General features: G+C 33.5%; 1 protein-coding gene across 2 annotated transcripts in view; it reads left to right on the forward strand.

Annotated features, from left to right (window-relative positions):
- Positions 1-18,555, forward strand: part of TFPI (tissue factor pathway inhibitor) — a 40,617-nt gene extending 22,062 nt beyond the window's left edge. For both annotated transcript variants that reach the window (XM_032189623.1, XM_032189624.1), the window contains exons 4-9: positions 5,350-5,388; positions 8,620-8,796; positions 10,421-10,516; positions 10,929-11,021; positions 17,769-17,951; positions 18,316-18,555. In XM_032189623.1, the coding sequence (XP_032045514.1) occupies positions 5,350-5,388; positions 8,620-8,796; positions 10,421-10,516; positions 10,929-11,021; positions 17,769-17,951; positions 18,316-18,428 (701 nt within the window). In that variant the 3' untranslated portion in view covers positions 18,429-18,555. The remainder of the gene's footprint in view (positions 1-5,349; positions 5,389-8,619; positions 8,797-10,420; positions 10,517-10,928; positions 11,022-17,768; positions 17,952-18,315) is intronic.
- Positions 18,556-19,371: the final 816 nt, after the last annotated feature.

Consider the following 19,371-nt stretch of genomic DNA (forward strand, 5'->3'; position numbering starts at 1 on the left):
TTCTATGATGTTGTAGTCATCTGGATTATTTTAGATTCTGCAAGCAAGCATTCTGAATTTGGGAAGACAAATTGTGAATTTTTTTTAGTGGACATGCAAAATAGAGAGCAATGCAAGAAAGCTTATTTTCTGGCTAAAGCCATGATTTGAAAGAGTTGTTAATGTAAAATTGATTGTGAGGCTGAGCTAAACTGTTGGCCAGCGTATTCATTGCTTTTGGAATATCATACCCAGTTTCTGATTCCATGCTTCTCTTTGTTCAAGAAGCTGATACAAGCTATCCAAAATCTTGAACATCTGCCATGATTCAACAAAATTAGAACTGCAGTAATAAAATAGTCATCTTTAAAAATGTCAGTTATAGCTGTTTGGCTTAAAATATCTGTTTTGTTGCAGCTTCATCAATTAATCATTAGAAAGAGGAAAATGAGATACAAAACATGATACAGAACAAAATATACAAAATGTGCCTTGTGAATGCCATTTTTGCTGTTAAAAATTATCATCATAATTAACTAAGGTCTTCAGCATTGTGAAGGCTTTACAGAGTAAAGTGGGGTTGTTCTCTTACCTGTAAAAATTGAGCCAGAATAGTATGATTAAATAGAGCACAAACCTCAGTGGGACTGTATGTATAAATAATAGCAAAGCTTAAACTGAGATGTTGTACCTGAGCAAAGTTTCATTGATGAGAAACTATCAAAACAGCTAACAGAAGGAAGACCTGTTTTTCCTAACAGGTTTTCTCTGGTCTTCATCCCTTTGATCTTTCTAGCAAGGAGACTGCATGCATTCTATGCAATCCCTGAATGTGATCCCTGAAGTTTGTAATGAAAGCAGATTTCAGTCATTTTTCTTTCAAACAACCCCATGCATGTAGAATAATTTCTTTCAGGATGGAAAAAAACAGTACAAAATGTCACCAACAACCTGTCAAAGTGATAAAGATCAGATCACTACATTCTTTAATTGAATGTCAGTTTTTCACTGCAGTTAATTCTCAGGATTGATTTGAGACTATTTTTTAATGGCTTCTGATAAGATCTGATAAGCCTTGGAGACCAGATGTACTCCAGTGAAGAAGGAGCAAGTATCAATTGTAGTCTCACTCTGTCCTCAGGAGTAATATATGGGTAAATGCAAATTATATTAAAATAAGATTTATATTAAAATCACATATCACTGAGGAATAATGTTTTGGGTATCGTAATTCCTTTGTTACTAAGTAACATCATCTAGAATTTTAAGTCAAAAAAAGAGATGGCATAAAGAAAAACATCTTTCTGAATACAAACATCTTGCAATAAATGAAAGCATACATAAATTGAATGAAATTCTGTCCTTCCACTTGGGCCTGAATTGAGTCATAACCCAGCTCTTGCTGAACTGGTTGAGAAGGCAAAGAAGCTTCACATCATTGATTTGATTTCTTTCTATGTTGAAGTCACAGATATTGCTAGAATTGCAGATTAGTATTCATATCTAGCTCTAAAATGACATTTGCTTCTTTTTTACCTTTAATGTTTTGTTCTTACATTTCTGCAAATTGTTCTGTCAAAATTGCTAGCTGTTCATTCTGTTGAGAACCCTGCAATATTTAAGGAGATCAAATAGTCCTGTGCTGGTTAGAGCACAGCTCACAGTCAGTAAGAAATTTCCATTTTCTTGTATTGTAAATGCTAGTTCTGCTGTCTCTGTATTTGGGTCATTTTCTTCAACTAGAATATCCTGGTTTTAGTGCTTGGTAGTAAAGGAAACTTAGAGGGCAGGAGCTGATCTTGTTTCAAAAGTAGGCTGAAGACTGACACCCCCCAAACTGGGTGTAAGAATTGTGTGATGATATTTTGATGAGCACTAAAGGAGAATTAATTTAATTTTAAGGAATCATAAAATCATTAAGGTTGGAAAAGACGTTCAAGACCATCTGGTCTAGCCATCACCCTACTACCAATGTCACCCACTAAACCATGTCCCTAAGCACCAGGTCCAACCTTAAAGAGTTAAACATTATTCCAATTCTGGCTTTAATATTTTGCATAGTTATTCCCTGTTTCCTTGTCAGTGGTCTTTCTACACTTGCATCCTTCCTTTTGTCATATGGCTTCTACAAGTCATAAGTTTATATCAAGGATTTAGCTGATTTTATTTTATTTTTTTCCTCTACACAATCATCTCAAAAAAATATTTCTGTATTTATTGAACTTTCGTAACAGAAATTAATAAAACTTGCAATTGAATTTCACAGATAATACATATACATAAGTTTAAAAAAGTCAGCAAGGTCATTCTAAGAGGAAAGACCTTCCTTACAATGCATTTTCCTCACTTCTACAGCTGTACTCCATGTTTTGTTTAGAAAATTGTGATTAATCAGTTTCTAGCTACAGCTCCACAAAGTTAACAATACAGTCTTTCAAGATAAAAAATGATAAGCTCTTTTCTTGATTAGCATTCATAGTCAAAAACTGTTTGGGATGTGAAGATAGCTCTTCTTTTTCTGTCACCAGTCTGGCTTTTGGCACTCCACATCTGGTATCTTGTTTTGGTTTTCAGCTGGACCTACAGCATTTCTGCAATTTTCAGAGCAGGATTGTTTGCAGGACTGCAGCTGCCAGTATCTCATCCAAAACATCTGTTATCCTTGTGATTTGGAGTGTTTGTCCTAAATTCCAATTTAAAGGCTAAGACAAAGGGCTAAACTGAAGAAGGCAAGGTTCATTGGTGCAGAGTTTGGGTTGAAGAGTGTATAAAAGCCATGATCAGGTGCCACGAGTGAAGTTCTACAGAATTATTTCTTCAATCTAATGTTGGTATTTTGATTAATAGTGTTATTTTGACTCTGACACGTATGTTGGATCAATACCTGAAACAGATCTTCTGAACTAAATCCTATGCTAGCATGTAATTGGCTTAATCCTGTAGAATGAAATGGGAATATCATTTAAAATGAGAGCTGGCACAGTGTCTATCTACATGTTGGTACTCAGCCTGGGTTCCAGTATTTGGTATATGCTTAATAATAATCCAAGAATTTGCAAATGTAGAGTCTGCAGTGAGGAACTGGAGCAATAGAGGCTCTGTATTCTCTGAATGAGTAAGTGCAGACAAAATGGTTTGGCGTCACACACAGTACACTGTCAAACATTAAATTCTTTTTTTTTTTTTTTTATAAAAAAAAAAAAAAAGTAGTAGCTTCTATTTGTTAAGCCTGGCTCTGTGCAGTCTCATATTATATTATGTTCATCTTAGTTAATGTTTCTGTTATTTATTACTGCAGAAAGATAACTAATTTAGTAGCAGAGTAGAAATCAGACTAAAATGACTGTTAAATTCTTAAAAATAAAGAAAAATCTAAGAGCTATTCAGAGAATTTTCACTGTGAAGAATGTGAAGGTAAAGATTGTTAAAAATAAGCTAAAGAGAAGTTTTGAGATGTACAAAATCAAAAGAAATAATGTGAATAGCCAAAATGTCTCATTTTTCAGCATTAAGCACAACTAATTAAGCTAACACTACTGAACTGCAGGGCTCCTTAAACTGGAATAATATATATTTTTTTAATGGATGAATAAACCATCAAAGATGGAAACTGATGATTCACAGAGCTGGTTAGAGTCAGCACAAGAAGGTTTGGAGAGTCCAACTACAAGCTGGCTACTTCAAGCTTCTCTAAGACAATGTTTTGATTCAAGATGCCTAGTTCTGATTCACGTCTCCTAGAAATCAAGTGCATTTTTTGTTTCTTGTGCTTGAAGGTCACCACTTCAGAGAGTGAATAGGAGTAAAATTGCAGATGGCAACACAAGCACAAAGGTCCTAATTTTCAATGCAATGAATGTTTATCCTGGAAAGACTATTTAAGCTTTCTAGTATGGAGAACATACCTGTTGGTAAAAGGTTCTGGACATGACAGCAATTTTTAGGTCAGTTATGTAAAGAGTAGATCTACTCAGAATTATAGTATGTTTACAAAGAAGAAATTAAGTCAGCTGTGGATTTGGCTTTTTGAGCAAAACCAGAAGCAAAGAGACAATGTTGACATGGTGGTAAGATTAAAATACTTTAGGCCTGTATAAACTCACAATAAATTCTTCCTGTTTTGTGCCAGAAGGGTAGAGATCACATCAAAGTCTGATTGCTGATTTTGGCCTGAAGGAGACAGATGAGTGGAATTAGTAAAATAGCCCAAAACAATTGTCCTGAAAATAATGTTGTTGGTTTTGTTTTGTTTTGTTTTGTTTTAAATCAGGTCATAGGTTTAATGCTAAAGGCATAGCCTCCTACTAACAGGAAACACTGGAAATATGTTCAAATAAATGATTTGTCACTCTCAAGTGCATGTTATATCTTTGAATAATATTTTTTTAAGAATGCCAGTTGAATTATCCCAGAGACAAAAGGAAAATGTAGCACAATAGAATTTTTACCCAGTATATGTGCTTTGAAAATACAACACAAGCAACATTTTCAGAAGAAATAGAAAAAAGTCTAGAATAACAAACTGGTAAGATTGTGGCACACAGTGTGGCAGTACAACTGACATTAAAACCATATTAGCTATCAGCACCTCTTAAAATAGGACTCAAGGAAGGTATAACAGTATGTAAATGACAGTTGCAAACACTTGCTCTCAAATGCAAGTGAAGGATGAATTGTTAAAACTAGTTTCAATTTTAGTCTGTGAAAAGATTGTTATAGCTAGTGTATGTGGCAGGGGAAACCTTATAGAAAATTACAAATAGCAGAAAGGGTAAGGATGCAGATGGCTAAATTATCTTATGTTACTGCTTAAATAACAAGGAAGGGCACAGCAGCAACTCCACTTTTTCCAGCAGGAATTGTTTTCTACCTGGTGCTTTAATATTGCAAACATCATAAGGAACGCTTTACTCTGACACTTTGTGGCATAACAAAGGGAACTGAACAGCATAAGAGAGGTTTTTGTTGTTAACTAGATCTGCTCCAAAGCTATATTAGCACTATGAGTAGCTGAAGTACTTGGGTTAAATTAACCTAGCCTCTTTTGGGGAGTAAGATTACATAACGCAGGATTCTGGCTCCAGCAACATAAAGAGGAATTTCCCTGTTCAATTCAATATGGGCATAATTTAATCCCAGCATTTTCCATATCCTCTTCTTTCAAATATAGCAGGTCTTCTCATACAAAGGAAATACCTCAGTCCTTCAGACCATGATTTTGTGCTACTTCTTTAATAAAGAGAAGAAAGGAGGGGAAGAGATGTTGTGTCCTTCCTCCTCAGTGCTCATAGTCATGTGAAGCAGTCTGGTACTACAGGTGAAACTTAATGTCTCTACTTTTAATTATTTTTCTTTTTATTTATATTGTAGAATTCTCTCTGAAGATGATGCTAGCAAAAATGAAGCAAGGTAACTGTTCACATACTAATCTTATACTCTTATACAATAAGGTACTTAGCCTCTTTTGATAGATTCTTTATGTTTGTTCCAAGCTGCCTCCTAATAACAGCAGTGTCATACTAAAACAAGTTATTATTTCTAATCTTCTTTGTCCATATTCATCTAAGACTTCAAGAACAATTGTGGTCACTGTGGTCAGACACTTTTCCCTAAAACAAACATATTCTCTCTTTCTTCAATAATCAGAAAACTGTGATTATGCAGAGAATCAAGCAGAATGTAGTTAGCCATAAAATGGAAATTTTTAATGTGTGTTTTGAGAATAATAATCTAAATATAATATAAACACTCCCTTTACTATTAGCAAAAATAGGAAAAATCACTCTGAAACAGAGATGTTTCACATATTGCCTGTGTAAGAAATAATAGGATTAGTGTGACCTCTCTACTCAAAAAGGCAAGAGAGCAAGTTTTCCTCTGCAGAAACTACAGAATGGGCAGACTGTTTTACAGAAATTTAAATGCCCAATGCTCAGACTTCCTAAGTAATGAAAATGAAATAGCCAATGAAAAGGCTAGCCAATGAAAAATGGCCAGGTCCTACCTTAAGCACTGAGAATCACCTGCCTGGAACACTGTGGGGTCAGTTGAGGTGTAACCTGTGATCCTAACATGGATATTTAGGTCTGACACTTAGAACTTGTGAAGACTTATTGCACACCTCCTCATTCCACGTTTGAGGCTTATCTTTATTGGGCCCAATACTAGTAGCCAGAGCTCTCTGATTTCATCAGAAATCAGCTCTTCTTTCATTGCTTACCAGGATCTTGCTCCTTCTCCTTACTTCCTCTTGAGCTGGTATGCATTTAACTCCTCATAGAAATGCCAGTATTTGCGTAGACATTTTGAAATAGACTAAATCATCTCTCTCTACTGAATGGTATTCTGGAATATTTTTATGTTGAGATTAAGGTTTTCTTTTCCTTTTTTTTCTACTCTCTCTCCCGTTTTTAATGCATTGAATTTTTATGCTATGGAAATTACAAAACCTGATCTTCCATAGATGCTGCAGAAGTTTGTACTGCTTCCTTTAATGTCTTACTCTAGTTCCTGCTTTTATTGACAAAAAAAAAAATAAATAGTTAACTTGTTAAATTTAGCTCATGACTATAAACACCATTACGTATTTACTACTGTTCCCAGTAATGTATTCTTGAATATTAATCTGTGGAGAAAGACATGTCATTTAGAAGTGTAATACTAGTTTGTATGGTTAAGATTATACTGCTGTATTGTCTTCATGGCCTCTCTCTGCAAAACTGGCTATAAATGTTAGTTGTGAGCTCAACTTATTTGAATTTAATTTTCTCTTTCTGCAAGAACCACTTTAATATAAGGATTTTCAAAATGAGGAGCAAATGTTTTTATTTACATACCTTTATTTTCCACCTTCCTTTCTCAGTTAATATCCAATTTATACATTTTTTTTTTTTTTTTTTTTACTCTTTTTTTGACAATATTATGCAATATTTGGTGAAAGAATTGGTTACTAATAGATGGTTAGTAATGGTTACTAATAGATAACATATGTCCAATAGATGCTGCTCTGGAAATTGTGCCTGCTATTTGTCTACAAAATGGTCTCATTTCCATTCTCATGGAAAGCATATCATGTTTTTTTATCCATATAACCCATATTTGTTAGTCTCCGTGAACTAGTTTTGTAAATCTGTGAACATCAGTAGGTGTTGCATTTGAATGATAGGTGTTAAATATCTGAACTGTAGAATACACATACTTACTGGCAGAAAATATCAGTTTTAATGAAGGATCAAAATTAAGCTATCCAGAAGCACTTCAAATAGTCAATTTATTTAATTTATGCAAGAACATTGTAATGGTTGAATTTTCCTTGATCTCTGAAAATGACATTTTTCTATTAATGAAGCTTTATAAAAAGTGAAATTCAAGATATTGACTATTATTTCTTGGGAAAACTCAGTTTATGAGCTATTATAATGCTTGATATGAGTATTTGATTTGTCTCGAACTTAGTTATGTTGTTTAAGCAATACTTTTGAATAAGTATATAGTTAAAAATAAATGTTATAGGACAAACTTCTTTACTACTCCATAATCTACTCCAAATACATTAGGGACTTCAAACTAATTGTTCTGTAGTGATTTTTATTAAAACGCACACTGTTTTAGTCTTACCTCTCTCTTAACTTTCACACATAAGGCCTGCCTCATGTGTCACATCTGACACAATTGTTTCATATGAAGACTAAAAATACTTTGCTAGTCAGCTCAGTAAAGTATCATATTTCAAATTACGTACTAGCAAGAATTTGAGCATACATCCAGATATATTTTATTATTTTTGTCATTATTTTCTTTTTTTTTTTCCTCCTTAATTATAAATTTAAAACGAGTACAGTGAAAAACAACATTTGAGGATCACTGTACAAAGATGTGTTTTTCTTCACTGCCAGAAGCTGTGATATCATGCCTGGTTATTCAGTCAAATCATGTAGTATTCATTTATTAAAATTTTCTTCTTTGAAATTGTAATTACGGAGCATGAACTAGGAAAAACTGAGACTGAAAAGTGGTAGTCAGAATAATTGTTCTGCCTTCTAGTTTCCTGTATTATTTTATAGTAGTAGATTGTCCCAGACAAAATGCATTGTTAGATTTCTGATAGAAAAAATAGAAATAGATTAATAAACAAACAAACAAACAACTATTTCCTTTTTTCCTTCTATTTTAACAATGTCTTCTGAGTCATTCACACCAACATTGGCTAAAACTACATAAATGGGAAGAGTGTATACTTAAGTTCAAATGATCCAGCTGTGATTTATTTTATTTGATTTTTTTTTAAATTCAGAATTAAAAGTAATGTTCATCTTAGAGCTTCAGTGTAGAAAGACAGCTAAAGGAGTTATCAGTACTCATTCTCCAAGGTACAATTGAATGGTTATTTGAAAAAAAGAAGGAAAAAAAAAAAAGCAATAACCATGTCCTATAATGCTCTAGCTCAGTATTGCAGTGTTATATATATAGAACAAAAGCAGTACACTAAAGCAGCAGTTATTTTACAATTGGTCTTTAGTTTAAAGATGCAGGTTTCTTATATCAACTTTTTCTAGTTCTATTGTTGTCTTACAGTGTGTTTTGCTTTTTTTTTTTTTTTTTTCTTCCCTCACCCTATTCATCATTTACCGTTGTTTGTAGAAAAGCCTGACTTCTGTTTTCATGAGAAAGACCCTGGAACCTGCAGAGGTTATTTTTCCAGATATTTCTATAACAAAGAGACAAAACTATGTGAAATATTCAAGTATGGTGGGTGCCTAGGAAACCAGAACAACTTTAAGAGTTTGGAAGAATGCCAGACTACCTGCCAAGGCAACTGTAAGTTGTTGTCCTTGTTATTCTTAGCTTTATTCTTGTATAAACAAGATTGTGTTTTGAAGGTATTTGGCATAGGAAAAAAGGCAATGTAGGAGACTCCAAAGCAGCAATAATTTATACCTGAGATTAACACAATTATATATTCTTAAAAATACATACAAAAATAAGAAATATAAAGTAACAAAGAAAAATATTTTAAAAGTGGTACGTGCTGTTAATTTTAATGAATATTGCAGGACTCCTGCTGTTTTATTTTTCCCTGTCAAATACCTACATGCATTTTAATTCCACGAACCCCTGCAAAAATATATGTTAAACTTCTTGAACCTATTGTATAAAAGAAACATGATATTATTTTATTTTTTTAATTGCATATTCTTTAATAGATCTAAGTTGAAACAAATAATGAGTGATATATAATTTGAAACAGAACATTGAAAGTAATGGAGACAGATGCAGTAGTTGAAGTGACATCAATTTTAAGTGAAGAAGTGACTTGGTCCAAAATGTGCTGTCTCCTGATTGTACCTTGATATTAGAGCACTGTATTTCTCCATTAAACTTGCTGTTAGAAAACAGATTTTATAAGCCCATTTCCTTGGGCAGAAATCTGGGGAAATATCTTTTTGAAATATATTGTGAAAATATTAAAGAAGGCAGAGACTTAACAGTAGCAGAGATTATAAAGACAGGGAATGAAGAAATGGACCTATTCAGGTTGCAGCCACATTACTAAGTCACCTTTTTCATTATTTTTCTTTTTAAATCTAAGATATGTTAGCTGTTTGACCTTGTAATGTCATAAAAAGTTTATATATCTTAAGCCATATGTCTGAATCTATTCCTTTCAAAACATGTCTTGTAAAGAAAAGAGGGATTTCTGCTTTTACTGTTTCCTTACTCTGGGTTGCTACCTTCTCACCAAAGAATCATGCAAAACTGGTCCTTCATCTGAATGATTTAGCCCTGCAGTTTAGGCTATGAACAGCCACTTAGACTAACCACAGATCTTTCTTCCACTTCCTTGTCTTCCTAGTTCCTATGATTTTTTCTACATCAGAATACAGTAACCTTCCTAACTCTCCCTAGCTCCTCAGAGCACTTAATTATATTCATAGTATAAATTTCTGGAACCCCCCCACCTTCTTTTTTTTTTTTTTTAATCTAGTGGGTCTGTTTCCAGGACAGTTTCAAGTGTCTTTTCAGTAAGAGGAGCCTGAGCTCATTCATATTTAGAACAGGAAAGACCCAATAAGTTTCCTTTTTTTTTTTTTTCAAAGGATTTTCAAGGATTTTCAAAAAATACGCATATAGAGCCAAATGCTTTTCCCGTACCTTTTGCTGAAGCATTCCTTCCTGGGCTCTGATTCCATTTTTATCTTCTGGACTAAAAGTTGCAAAATGCTTTTTAAAAATTATTTTATCTTTTTTTTTTTTTTTTTTTTTTTTTTTTTTTTTTTTTTTAATTTCAATCTGAAATAACACCTAATTGTAAATTTGTGTGAATATCAAAGAAGGGAGCCACAGTTTCAATAGACAGAAGTTTTTACCTTAGTGGTACTGAAACTTTGATACCAATTATTTTGTGTTTTTCCTCATTGTTTTCCATTCATTTTTCTTTTAGCAAATTTATTGCCAAATGCTCCAACTGAAGATTATCCTAACACTATGAACAGTAGCTCCCCAGAGGAAGAGCACAACCAGTTTCCCAGGATACTTGGTAAGAATTTGCTTTTGTTGTTTATAATTTTCCTTTTTCTGATGAAGCAGTCACTGTGAGGCTTGTCCACTTCTTTTGGCTTGTCCATATAGTTTATTTGAGAATAGATATGTCAGTTGAAATATGTAAGTCTAATGAGCTGGTAACATGCAAACTAGCTTCATAGCCATTTTTTGTCAGTAATAATAAGTATTTTGAAAAGGGGTTATTATTGCAAAGGTTAGAATGTTTGCTAGCAATATAATAACAACCTTACCAGACCATATTTGATTTAAGTATTATATAAATAAAACTGAAGGAGAAACTTAAAACTTAAACTTAAATGGGTACCAATCATGGTTTACTTTCAGAACTTTCTTGTGTCTAGATAGCTTATCATTTATTGTTTCACCACTTTTATTTTTTCTTTTAGTAAATTTATTGCCAACTGCTCCAAATGAGAAGTCCAGTATTGTGAACAGTAGTTACACAGAGAAAGAGCACAAGCAGTTTCCTAGGTTTTTTGGTAAGAACTTGTTTTTGCATTTCCTAGTTCTCAGTCTTTTATGTGCACCCTGGATTTACTGAGAGAAAATGGGTGGAAATGGAATATCTGAGACTAAAGAATGGGTTCCCATCTATGTCAATAGTTTCAATAAGCAGAGAAAGTCAAAACAAAAAAATATATTCTACTTACAGATCTTATAGAGATATCAGAAAGTGGAATACTGATTATACTTTGTCCTCTTATGAAGGTGTGTTCTTGTGAAGGTCTGATAAAAACAAACCTTTAAATACCAAAATCAAAAGCAGTGTTGCAGAGTTGTTTTAGTCAAAATAAATCCTTTTCCAGGGCACTGTCAGAGCAGTTAAAGATTCTTTTACCCATTAAGAAAGAATTATATTTGGATTTTGAATTATGGCGCAATATATTTATCATGATACATTTTTATCATTGTTAAGATCATATTAAACTTAGTTTATGGTTTGATTATAGTCAAGGTAAGTGTGAATGAATTTCATGTCTACTTAAAGGGATTTTTGCGCTAATAAGTGGTATAATGCAGATAAGAATCTGGAGGCCCTCTACTGTGGAGGTTTTGACAATTTCTGCAGCAGGGGACTGTCCACTATAGATTGCTGGTACTTGCTCACACTGTAAAGGGTGATTGAATTTGAGGCATATCATTTTTATGATCCACAGTTATGCAAGAGGAAACAAGAAACAGTTGGGAAAAGACTGAGCATTCTTACCAAGTATTTCTATTTGTTTTATTTTTGCATTTACACTTATTTGTACTTTTGGAGATAATGTGATAGTTTACAGATTCATCAATGTTTTTGTGTTTCATATGGTCTGTAAGGTAATGGGTATGTAGGATAACATTCCGGTGCTCTTTGCTTAGAGTTGTGTCTAATAAAGCTTGATTGTATGTTGTATTCTATTTATTTTGCTTGTACTATGATCACATGTACTGTTGGCTTGAGGTAAATTTCTGAGATAGCTGGATTTTTTACCACATACAAAACATTAAAATGACTGAATAAAAACCAGAAAGCTTCTTGGTAGCTTATTGTACTGAAAAGTAGTTACATGACAAAAAGCCTGGTTGTCAATCTAGGGACATGAGTGCATATGTTCCCTGAGGTTTCTACTCGCAATATGATTCCCCATATTCCCAAAACAACTAGCCTATGCAAGCAAAGAGGCGTTATTCCATGTGTTTTCTTAGAGGAAACTCAAAAAAAAAATGAAGTGTTGTATCAACAATAGTGAATTTTGTGGTAGAGCAGATTTCAGGAAAGAGATGAGGGTAAGAGGAAGGACAGAAAACTGGAAGGTTGGTGGAAAAAAGGCTGAAGTAACAAGGGAAGGTAGATTCAGTGTAAATGGGTGAGTCAGGTAAGAAACATGACCTTGGAAGGACTGATGAGTTTCAGTGGAAAGTCTGAAGACCTCACAGTTCTTTCTCTACAATATAACCTTTGTCTGTCTTACGCTAGCCTGCCTCATGCAGATGTCTGCTGCCATTCTGTTTATCTGCCCGTACCTTTCAGGCTGCTGGGATAGGCTAAAATCCTGTGTTTTGTGCAATCCTACTTCATGGCAATGAAATGGTAGGACCAAAACAGACCACTAATTTCTCCACATGGCATAGCTTCCACTCCTGCTGTTACTAGAGGCAAGAGTATTAACTGAAGTTGCAAGGTGGAGTTATTTCACACAAATGTGCAAAGTGACTCTCATCACTCTCTGGGAGGGAGGAAAAATCTAGTTAAGCACATGCAATGTCAGAATGGACTGCTTGGGATGGAATGGCTGATTCTCATCTTCTGAAGCACAGGTGAAATAGCTTATCTGCTATTGTAACATGTGTTTTGTATATTGGCCTGGCTATGTAGCTTCTTTTTTTTTTTTTTTTTTTTTTTTTTCCAAATATTTTTTTTTCAAATTTTTTCATGACCAATATTAAAAAATAATAAAATTCCAAGGAGTTGTCCCTTATAGAATAACTTACCTTGTATAAGTTTGCCATGATACCAGATTAGTAGATTTCCAACAAATTTCTTGATCTTAAGAAGATTAAAGTCTTCCATGACCAAGAGAAACTAACTTTATCTGCATATAAACACAAGACCTCTAGTGTTCTCTGTCAGCAAAGAACTTGCTGCAGAGAGCCAATATTGTTCTGGTCTTATTCTGCTATAAGGTTTAAAACAATTTCTGGGGAAGTGAAAGTGAAGCGAGGAATCAAGCCTTTCATTTTTAGATTAAATGAAGTGATCTACGGTACGAAATTGCAAGTGCTATATTCTACATTCAACTTGTGAAATCTAAGTGGGATGCAAGATCAAAAGTCGGTTTTCCACTCAGCGAGTTTGGAATGGCACACAGAAGCAGCTCCTGTTATTATTTCTTAGAGTCAGGGCCATATCTTTTGCAGATATAAACTGACACAACTATATTTGCTATAATGGATCTGAACCAATTTATACCTATAGAGTAGTGTCAAGTGCAGATGACTCATTATTTTTGTAATAGCCTGTCTACTTGAGAATTCTTTTATTATCTCTCTGCTGTAACCAGAATGAGAAACTGAAGTCTGCATAATAATGTGGCAGTAAACCTGAAGTTTCATGAATGTCAAACACCTGTGTTTAGCAGAAAAGAATGTAAGCATTGTATGTGTCACTCATTAAGATAATTTTAAACTTCTTTTGTATTAAGATTATCAGTTCATTGTCACACATTTGAACCCCAGCTAAGCCTGAGGGAAAACGGTTTTTGTTTCAAAGCATGTTTGAGATTCATTTTGATAAATGAATCCATGTCTGAATGTGCGTGTTTCAGAGATTCCAAAGTACGACCATATCATCTGTTTCCATCAGAGAGGGGTTGTCTGGGATTTGAGGAACAACTGTATTTAAAGAATTAAATCTTAAACCATGAACTTTAAAAGATCTCTAGGTAGCAGTGAAGGATAAGATAGACTAGTCTTTTTATAGGGAAGAACAATAGCCTTTTTTTTATTTATTGCCTTTTCATGGAATTAGTTTACCTAATTTTTCAGAGACAAAATATCAAATATTGTGGTTTTGGATCTCATTCTCTGACCAAAACAAAATCAGTCCGAACATCTGCATCATCAACAGAAGAAGAGACAAATGTATCTACAGTGTTTTGCTATAATAAAATGTGAAGCCTGTTTGAAAAGCTCCTGTAGAGATAGTGGTGAGAGTTCCAGCTTCCAAACTCCACTTGAGATAGGTTCCAAGTTATTATCCTGATGGAGTTGTCATGTTTCTGAGGAACACTTCTTATTTCATTGTATCAGCAGTTTCCAAAAGAAAGCTTTACACTTGGAGAATGTTTCACTAATTCAACTTGGAAGCTATTGTTTGTCATTTGCCTATACAAATTGTAAATTCTTTTTTGCCGTGCCCATTTATGACCTGACTTGTCATGTATTTTGTCATACATGTCATGTATTTTTGGCAAATAATATGCATAGCATATCCAAGGTTATGAACTTGCTATTGGATATTTAAAATCCATTTAAACAAGTTATTTTGGATAAACAGAATAGCTTGAGCAAAGTCTTAAGGCCTGTTGCTGTCAATGTCAATACCATGTAGTTCCATGTATAATGAAATTAGAAAGTATGCCATGACACTTCTTAATTTGGGGGTTCGTATGATCTAATGGATGTTAGCATGTAATGATTTATGTAATATAACGAATAATACAACATGCACTGTAAAAAATGGTATAGATAAAATGCAATCTAAATTGAGAACAAAGTAAAGATAAAAGCAACATTCCTGTCTGAAGTAATCTTACAGAATTGACATCTGTAATTAATTCATTGACCTGTAATGATTAGATTAGGACAAAATAATTCTGATAGAGGAATGTGTATTTTTTGGCTTTTGTTTTTGCTGTTGTTTGGCTTTGTTTTTACTGTTTTTAGTGTGTACCCCTTCATCTCTGTATAGTTCCGTGAGTTGTGGGTTTTGCTTTTTTTTTTTTTTTTTTTTTTTAATTTTTCCCTTCATAGAAAATGCAGGAGATAAAGACATTTCAACAACTCTTAGAAAAATAAGGTTGTAAAACCAAAACATTTGAGAGAGATACTCAAGAACAGGCATAATGTCAAAACTTACTGTAATATCATGTAAGCACAACATTAGAAACTGGGGCTGAACAGAGAAAAATTACCTGGATCTAATGCTCCCAGTGACTGGGACACACTGGGATACACTGGCTCACAGGCTTGGAAATGCCTACAGAGATGTTGGGTTGGGAATAAGACAGTACATATCTTATGCTTACAGTAACTTGAAGTTAACAAATCTTTTAGTGGTCAGTATAATAAAATAAATTCACAAGTTTTATGATTCTCAGCAGACCAGGAATAAAGTAATTTCATTTTTATTTTAATATACTGTTTTGTGGAAAAAAATGGCTGCTGTATGGCAAAATTAAGAAGGTGTTTTTTGTTTTTTTTTTTTTCATGAGCTGTGTACTTCTATGAGTGCAAAGAATACGCAGATATTTTGAAAATGAAGATACAACTTTTAGAAACAGTATAATACAGATTCTGAATAACTTTTGGATGCCACTCTGCTAGTTGCTTTATACATATGCAGATAGTCCTTATTCATCAGTTACCACATCACTTGCTCCTTGGCTCCAAAAGCTTATAATTGTTGTGAGAAGCCATTCACTATGGAACTTTGCAGTCTCTCTAGAAAATTCATACTAGACAAGTAATTTATATCAGAAGTATATATTTAAAGTCCATTATAATTAACAACCCTGAACCATTTGCTTCTTTTGTCATTGACAAGTCTTTCTATGTTGTTCTTTTTAATTACACTAATTTTTAAGTTTAAATAGGTAATCACGTTTTTTGTTTTATTATATATATATATATATATATTTATTCAATGTGTATATATATATATATTATTATTTTTTTTTTCTTCAGTGATGCTGAACATTTGTTTTGAAAGCTTATTTCCTCTCCAGCTAGAATCTGGATGAAATTATTTCTAGGCTCAAAAGTTCTTGAAGCCAGTACCAAATATATTGCAAGTTTATTTAGCTACCATCTTCATTATGAATAAAGCAGTAGATTTAATATCCATTGTATAACATTTGGGGCACTTAGTCTATTGAGTAAGATTGAACCTTACTCTTAAAATAATGTCACAGATATCAAAAGAAACTAATTAGTACTCATACTATAACCTGAAATTAATTTAATCTATCTTGAAATACCAGCTCATGATTCAGTTTTTGCTTTCACAGGATACTTTTTTTGAATAGTAGTATACTGTTGGTAATGTGGCTTCAAATGTATTAATAATTTAATTTTCCTTTCTTAGCTTTCCATAAATTACCTTTCTATTTCTGTCTGGGCAATTTTTCACAGTTTTTCACCACACTGGCCTATCAATTATACTTAGCAGACAAGCTTTTTTCAACAAGTGTAAGGTGTGCAAGACAAACAAAATGTAGCGCATTCTTTTGAGCTATTTTCTTGTCAGCTTCTTGAATTGCCCAAGTTAATTCATAATTTCTTGGTTCCAGCAACTCATCTGCTTCCCACTTTTCTGAAAACAGGATGCCTTCAGCTCTGTTGTAACCCAAGTTATTCCCTAAAATTTTAACTGAGTCTTTCCTCTGAACCACTTTTGCCAGCTGTGTGGCCTTCTAACCTTAAGAAGGCCATCTGATAGCTTCATGTGTCCATTTATGCATTCAGATCTCAGTTACTCTGCTACTTCTTGAAGGAAAATGGCATTCCTTTGTGTTCCTCATAACTGATGATTTAATGGCTCCCATTCTTGTTTTTTCTTCCTGTACAGCAGCTATTTGTCAGTTTTAATTTTGCATATGAGTTACTCCTGGGTGATAGGTGATGGAGTTTCTCCAGGGGTGAGCATGGGTGAGCTTGAACTTGTTCCAGTTCCCAGGTACTTCATATACTTCAGCTTCATCTTCCAGCGTTTCAGTTCTCACACTCACTTTCAGCAACACTGAAGATCCAAAACATCAGGCTACTCCATGGAATGGTAAAAAGCTTACAGCAGCACTAAAACACCAGCATCGCAGTTGTTTTGTGCACTTAACTCTTCACCCTTGATCCTCTTTATTCTGCGAGTTACAAACTTTTTCTTCATAATTGCTCAGTGTTTTCCAGTATTATTATTCCAAGATTATTATTTAAGCCAAAATTTCCATATTAATGTGACAAACCTAATATTGATGTATTGAATCTTACCTGGATACTTTTATCTTGTATTTGATTTCAAAAAGTCTAGCAGTAATTAGAAAAATTAACTTCATTATCATAAATATTTACCATATTTTTAAAGCTGTCCGAGATTAATTTATTTCACACTATGTTCTACAGGTAGTTTACTTGAAACTCCCCTAAGTGAATTTGAGTGCTATCTCCTACTACAGAAACAGCAATTTTAACACTAAATTTATAGGAAACAAACCTTGCTTTCAGGATAAGTTTTTGTTGGCTTTTGGAATTCAAAGAGAGAATAACATTAGCTTGTATTTTTGGTAGTCATAACATGGTAGATGCTTATGTAAAATATCCTGGATTTTCAGAACAGAATTAAATTTGCCACTGAATTTCATATAAATTTGTAAGTTCTCAAAGCTTCAAATCTCATATAAAATATAAACATAACAGAAAACTGGTTAATGACAGTGTTGTCTCTAACCTTTTTTTTTCCATGTTATTTCTAGAACCACCTGCTATCCCTTCTTTGTGCATGACTCCTATGGATAAAGGACTTTGTAGAGCTAAAGAGACAAGATTTTTCTACAACTACTCAACTGGAAGATGTCGCCCATTTAACTATAGTGGTTGTGGTGGGAATGAAAATAATTTCACCTCCAGAAAGTCGTGTTTGAGGATCTGCAAGAAAGGTATGGGAAATGATACTGCCACAGAGAATCACAAGAGGTAAATATTATGCACTCTATGGGCTGAAACGTTCTTGCAACTTTTGGTAGTAAGTATTGGCCTGATAAAATGTAATAGCTGAAAGTCTTAGCAAAGTGCAACTGGTAATCAGAAGAGAGAGCTAGAGAGAGAAGGATGGACGCTAAAATACTGTGTACAAGAGCAGACATCTTGACCTTGGTCAGGCAAATGAAGACTAGGTAAGACAAAATGTTCTTTTTTCTCTTTTTTCAAGAATATTTCTTGAAAACAAGATGTCTCATTTCTGATTATCTTGGATGTGTTAGTCGTACAACATCTTAACTTACTCTTTCATTTTACCTTCAGGATTCATTAAAAATAAAGGTGGAAGAAGAGTAATAAAAATTAAGAGGAAGAAAAAGAAACTGTCAGTAAAGGCTTTGGAAGAGGAAAGCATCCCTGAAAGAATACAACTTTGATTTTATGGAAATGGGAAGTAAACTGCTCTTCACCTGTGAATGAAAGCCTCTAGTGTACCCAATTTAAATATATGTACTGTACTCATTATTTAGGTTGCATATTATTAAGCTGTTTATGTTTTTGTTATGTATGCCTCCTTTACATTAATAAACATTACTTTGTACTTTGGAAAAGAGCATTTAAAATGCAGTTTGATTATATCATTGCTAGAGATGCAACAGGACAGAACAGGTTATGTGGACATAGAACTCATAACAATTAAAAAGCAGGCAAGATTCAAATTTACTTTATTTCCTCATTCTTTCCTGAAATCTATTTTGGTCCTAAAAAAGAAGAATAAGGCTTGTCGAAGAGCAATCACTTGTCAAGCATGATAATTTCAATCTTAGATTAAAAGATGAATCTACTGATAAAAAGAGGAAATAGGCAATGGATTTTAAATGGATTTAAATTAATCAGATTTATTTTGGGATATGCAAGCTAGATGCAACTCCACTGAAATGCATAGAATTAGGCTTGTCAAATGAACGTGAGTCAGAATTAACCCACCAAAAACATAAAGAGAATGTTCAAGTTGTAAATGTGTGACACAATGTGACAGAAATTTACAAAAATATATATATATATATTTGTTGGATTCATCGATTTATCCTTGTTACTGAAGTAGATTCATGGCTTGCTATTTAATAATTTCTGGAAATATGTATTCTTGGGGGGAAAACAAAGGAACAAAACCCATTCATAGATGAAGAAATCAGTATAGTTGCTTTAGTGGTAACAGTACATTTCTTCTCTAGTTGACTTTAAGTTTGTTTATCTGGGGGGAGAGGGAGGTCTTTTGCTTCTGTTTGTTTTCAGTTTCTTGTCATTGTGGGTGGTTTTGTTTGCTTTAAGACTGACATGAAATAGTGGTTCAGTTCTTGCCCTTCTCCCAGACACCTC

The sequence above is a fragment of the Aythya fuligula genome, chromosome 6 (genome assembly GCF_009819795.1).
Source record: "Aythya fuligula isolate bAytFul2 chromosome 6, bAytFul2.pri, whole genome shotgun sequence".
Taxonomy (NCBI): Eukaryota; Metazoa; Chordata; class Aves; order Anseriformes; family Anatidae; genus Aythya; species Aythya fuligula.